The sequence below is a fragment of the Dreissena polymorpha genome, chromosome 5, assembly GCF_020536995.1.
Source record: "Dreissena polymorpha isolate Duluth1 chromosome 5, UMN_Dpol_1.0, whole genome shotgun sequence".
Lineage (NCBI taxonomy): Eukaryota > Metazoa > Mollusca > Bivalvia > Myida > Dreissenidae > Dreissena > Dreissena polymorpha.
In genome coordinates, this window is record NC_068359.1 from 91553406 (window position 1) to 91558124 (window position 4719).

General features: G+C 40.3%; 1 protein-coding gene across 1 annotated transcript; it reads left to right on the forward strand.

Moving 5' to 3' along the window:
* The first annotated feature begins 1949 nt into the window (after positions 1-1949).
* Positions 1950-3707, forward strand: LOC127831463 (uncharacterized). The gene has a single exon (XM_052356449.1). The coding sequence runs from the start codon at positions 1950-1952 to the stop codon at positions 3705-3707; it is 1758 nt and encodes a 585-aa protein (XP_052212409.1).
* The last annotated feature ends 1012 nt before the right edge of the window (positions 3708-4719 follow it).

The following is a 4719-nucleotide window of genomic DNA, read 5'->3' on the forward strand; positions in this document are numbered from 1 at the left end:
GTACCCAATTTTTTTGTACCCAATTTTTTTTTCATCCCCAATTTTTTTGTTCGTACCCAAAATTTTTTTCGGTCCCAATTTTTTTGTTCCCAAATATTTTTTCGTACCCAAATTTGTTTTTATACCCAAATTTTGTTCGCAAAATTTTTGTACCAAATTTTTTTTTCGTACCAACATACACAATTGTGGTGATTGTGGTGATGTAGATAAACTTAACTTGATGCTTTTATATCCATCCTCTCAAAAGCATCGTCACACCAGTACTGTCAGTATTTTGATTCTAATCGGCATACCTCGCTGATTATCATTGATACAGGTAAAGGAGGCTCAGCTATAAATAGGACAGCATATTATGGGAAAAAGATTTAACAATAGTTTGAAAACATTAATTTTAAATCAGCTATATTCAATCCATTATATGTTTATAGATCAATGAAACAACTATGCATTTTCTGTATTGTATTTGACATTTGTCGTGATTTTATAAGTAAAAAGCGAATGAAAACGTGTATACCCCCTAATTAACGTTTAACGCGATCGAGAGTGTAAAGAAAACGAATTATTTCGAACCTGCCATTTGTAAACGTTATAGCGAATATGGTATATAAACAACATAATAGCCGAAAGATATCTATGGAACTCGCTTTTATGCGTGCTTTCTGATTTTGCATATTTAATAACCTTTTCAAACAGAAATTACAGAGCCACATCAGTGCACATACTATGTTTGATAATTCATTCGTATGTTGGATATTGTTTGCTGTTTTAAACACATATTAGGTCATATCGCGGAGATTTAATTAACCTTACCATGTGTTCATGGGCGAACTCACGTATTCAAGTGCTCTTACGACTATGTGATCATACCTACTTTCGGGAATCATCATAAAAGTATTGTCGTACTTAACGAACAAACATGCCTAAGCTTATTGAATTATAGAAAAAACAATAATCAAAAGAGAAAAAATTATATGTTCATGGGCATGTGAAATCACATCCGTACACAATTATTATTAACTTAGGAAAGGAAACAACGAAATACAAAGTTTGGTATGATATACTTGTGAAATTTAAGAGCATGGTGTAATTAAAGAGCATGTCAAGTTTTGAATATATATCTGCTGAAACGTAATGTTATAACCCACAAATGTTTTACTGTAACAGAACGTATGTTAAGATAAGTGATACAGAAAATGCACGTTGGATATTTTTTTTTAAAGATATTTCTTGTTATATTTGATCAAGAATGTAACCAGCCTCCCAGATTCGCTAAATGGGTCAAGTTACCCACGGGTACTACTTCCCCGTACCCCAAATGTTTTTTTCGTACCCAATTTTTTTTTCCTACCCAAATTTATTTTCCTACCCGATTGTTTTCCTACCCATTTTGTTTTCGTAACCAAATTTTTGTTCGTACCCAATTTTTTGCATAACTTTTGCACCCAAAGTTTTCGTACACATTTTTTTCTTACCAAAATTTTTCGTACCCACATACACAATTGTGATGATGTAAATGAACTTAAATTGATGTTTTTATATCAATCCTTTTTAAAAGCATCGTCACACCAGTACTGTCAGTACTTTGATTAAAACCCGCATGCATTGTTTTGAACATTGGCAGAGTAAAATACATACGGACTTATCGTGAGTAGCTGAAGCCACAACAATATCGCACCCAAAAATATTCACAAGTTCCATGTCAACAACGTGGTGTTCTCGCTAAAGTTGATAATAAAAAGGTTCGTTCCTGGGTCATCACGTTACATAAGCCTCTTCGACCATTCTCGATTAACAAAGGCCACTAATCATGGCACTAAACAATCGAAAACAGGATCGAACGTTGTAAAAGATGTGTTTTTTTTGGTAATACATTTGATATTGATGATGCATGGCAAAGCTTGGAGAAAGGCATTGTCACAGGATGCACAATCTCTGTGGTCCTGTTTGTGATGGGTATGAACCTCATCATCAATGCGGCGAAGAGAGAGACACGTGGTCCAAAAGCAGCATCAGGAATCTACTTACCTCCAGTTAAGGGATTCATGGATGACCTCACTCTGACAGCAAAGACCCACATCCAAGCAAGGTGGATGCTTTCGGCCCTAGAAGAGGCAGCAACTTGGTCCAGAATGAGGTTCAAACCCAGAAAGTCCAGAGCGCTTGTTATCAGGAAAGGCCAACCAACCAAGAAATTCAATCTGACAGTGCAAGGTGAGGACATACCATCGATAATGGACAGCCCCATTAAATGCCTTGGGAAGTGGTATGATGCTACACTCCAAGATGGGAACAACATCAAGCGCATCAAGAACCAGCTCACTGAAGGGCTGAAGCAGATTGACAAAAGCGGACTACCTGGCAAATTCAAGGCCTGGTTATTCCAGAATGGACTTCTCCCACGACTGATGTGGCCACTGATGCTTTATGAGGTGGCAACAACAGTGGTGGAAGGACTGGAGAGAACCATTAGTAGGCATTTGCGAAAGTGGCTTGGCGTACCACCCAGCTTCAGCAACATTGGACTCTATGGACGATCAAATCAACTACAGCTCCCATTGAGTTCGTTGGTGGAGGAGTACAAGGTGGCAAAGGCCAGACTTGTCATGACGCTGAAGGATTCAAGGGATGACATGGTCCGAAGAGCAGGTGTTGAGACCAGGACGGGAAGAAAGTGGTCCGCTAGCCAGGCTGTAGCGCAAGCCGAGAGCCGCCTGCGACACAAAGACATTGTGGGAACAACGGCAGTGGGAACACAAGGTCTGGGCTCTGCGGAGACGAGGAGTTGGAAGAAGGCGGACAGTAGGACAAGGAGGGAGATGGTCCAGGCAGAGGTACGTCTGGCCGAAGAAGAAGATCGAGGCATAAGGGCAGTGGCAATGGGGTGCCAGGGTGCTTGGACAAAGTGGCAGACTACAGGAAAGAAGATGACATGGGCGGATATCTGGCGTAGCGAACCTCTGCGCATCAGTTTCCTGCTCAGGTCAGTCTACGACCTGCTACCTTCACCAGCAAACCTGCACAGATGGGGAAAACGTGACGACCCAACCTGCCCACTTTGCGGAAAGATAGGCACGCTAGAACATACACTATCATCTTGCCAGACAGCCCTTACACAAGGAAGATACAGGTGGAGACACGACAAGGTCCTCCAAGAACTGGCAGACATAGTGGAAAGGGAGAGGCGAAAGAAGAGGACTGTGAAAGAGACCAGAAAGATGCAGTTTGTAAAGGAAGGGGAAACCATCAAGAAGCAGCAGGCGCAAGCAGCATCGATCCTAGATCGTGCGCAGTCATGGGAGATGGCTGTTGACCTGAAACGCAGGCTGGTTTTCCCAAGTGTAGTCCAGACAACACAACGCCCCGACATGGTGATCTGGTCGGCAAAGGACAAGTGTCTGGTGATGGTTGAACTCACAGTTCCTTGGGAGTCGCGCTGTGATGAGGCGATGGAGAGGAAAACAGCAAAATATGCTGATCTGCAGAGGGAATGCAAGGAGAAGGGGTGGCACACGTGGCTATTCCCAGTGGAGGTCGGCGTCCGAGGCTTTCCGTCAAAGTCTCTCTGGAGACTTTTCACTGCACTTGGCCTGACAGGAAGAGACAGAAAGCGAGCGGTCAACAGACTTGGGGATGCAGCGGAGAGAGCATCGAGATGGCTTTGGCTGAGGAGAGAAGAGAGGAGCTGGCAGCCTTCTACTGACACGTAGGGGATTGATCAACCCCTGCGGACCCACCACCAGGAGAATGTATCGAGATTAATGGGTCGAAACATTCAGTGATCGGTGGCTCTCGACTGAGGATGTCAGTAGTCCAGCAGTTTAACGACTGTTTACATCTCATTCCTCATACCATAATTCAAACGTTTCTACACACGGTATATGGGCATATATAAACCATATATTATTTAAAATGACTATACTAAGCCCAATGTGATAAAATGTAAAAATTCATTTACATCTCAAAACTATACAAATATACAACTGAAGATTAAACCTAAGCAAATAAACATACATCTACTATGCTTTTAACTTATGAAAAAATATGATAAATATCACCCAATAACCACCCATTTGTTGTAACTTTTATACAAATGTGCCATTATTCTGTCTTCCTTTTTCGTCTATACCTTATTAGTACCTCCTCTGGAAATGAACCTTGTTTATAAAACTAACTACATTGATTTTTCTACATATTTACTGTTTGATGTTCATACAGACTTACTAAATTATTAACTATGCTTTTTTTAAATACTTATGTTATAAACTGTGCAAAAATGTACATATTATTTATAGGTTGCCATTCGTTTATAATTGTTATACATTGTTCCATGTCACGAGGAACTTGTATATAGGTTTAAAGAAACTTAATAAATATTCTGTTCTGTTCAGTTCTGTTCTGCTAGCTGAACCTCACACTTACCCCAGCACTTATCAAAAAGCAAAAGCGGGTCTAAAAGAATTAACATTCGGCTGAAATGTTTCTTTTTGAATTCAATAATTTCACTACTTGTTATTGACGCAAACGTTTTAACGTTCGATAATGTTTATAATGCAAGAGAGCGTCACCAGGGTGCAGGATCACGTCACTTTATGGGGTTCACAAATGGATGTTAATGCGTGTAAGTGATTTTTTTCAAATAACTGTTTGAAACATTTTTCTGAAGAATTTCAACTAGTGCATAACAGACAGTTTTTATGCGGCTTATTGCCATGTGAAAAA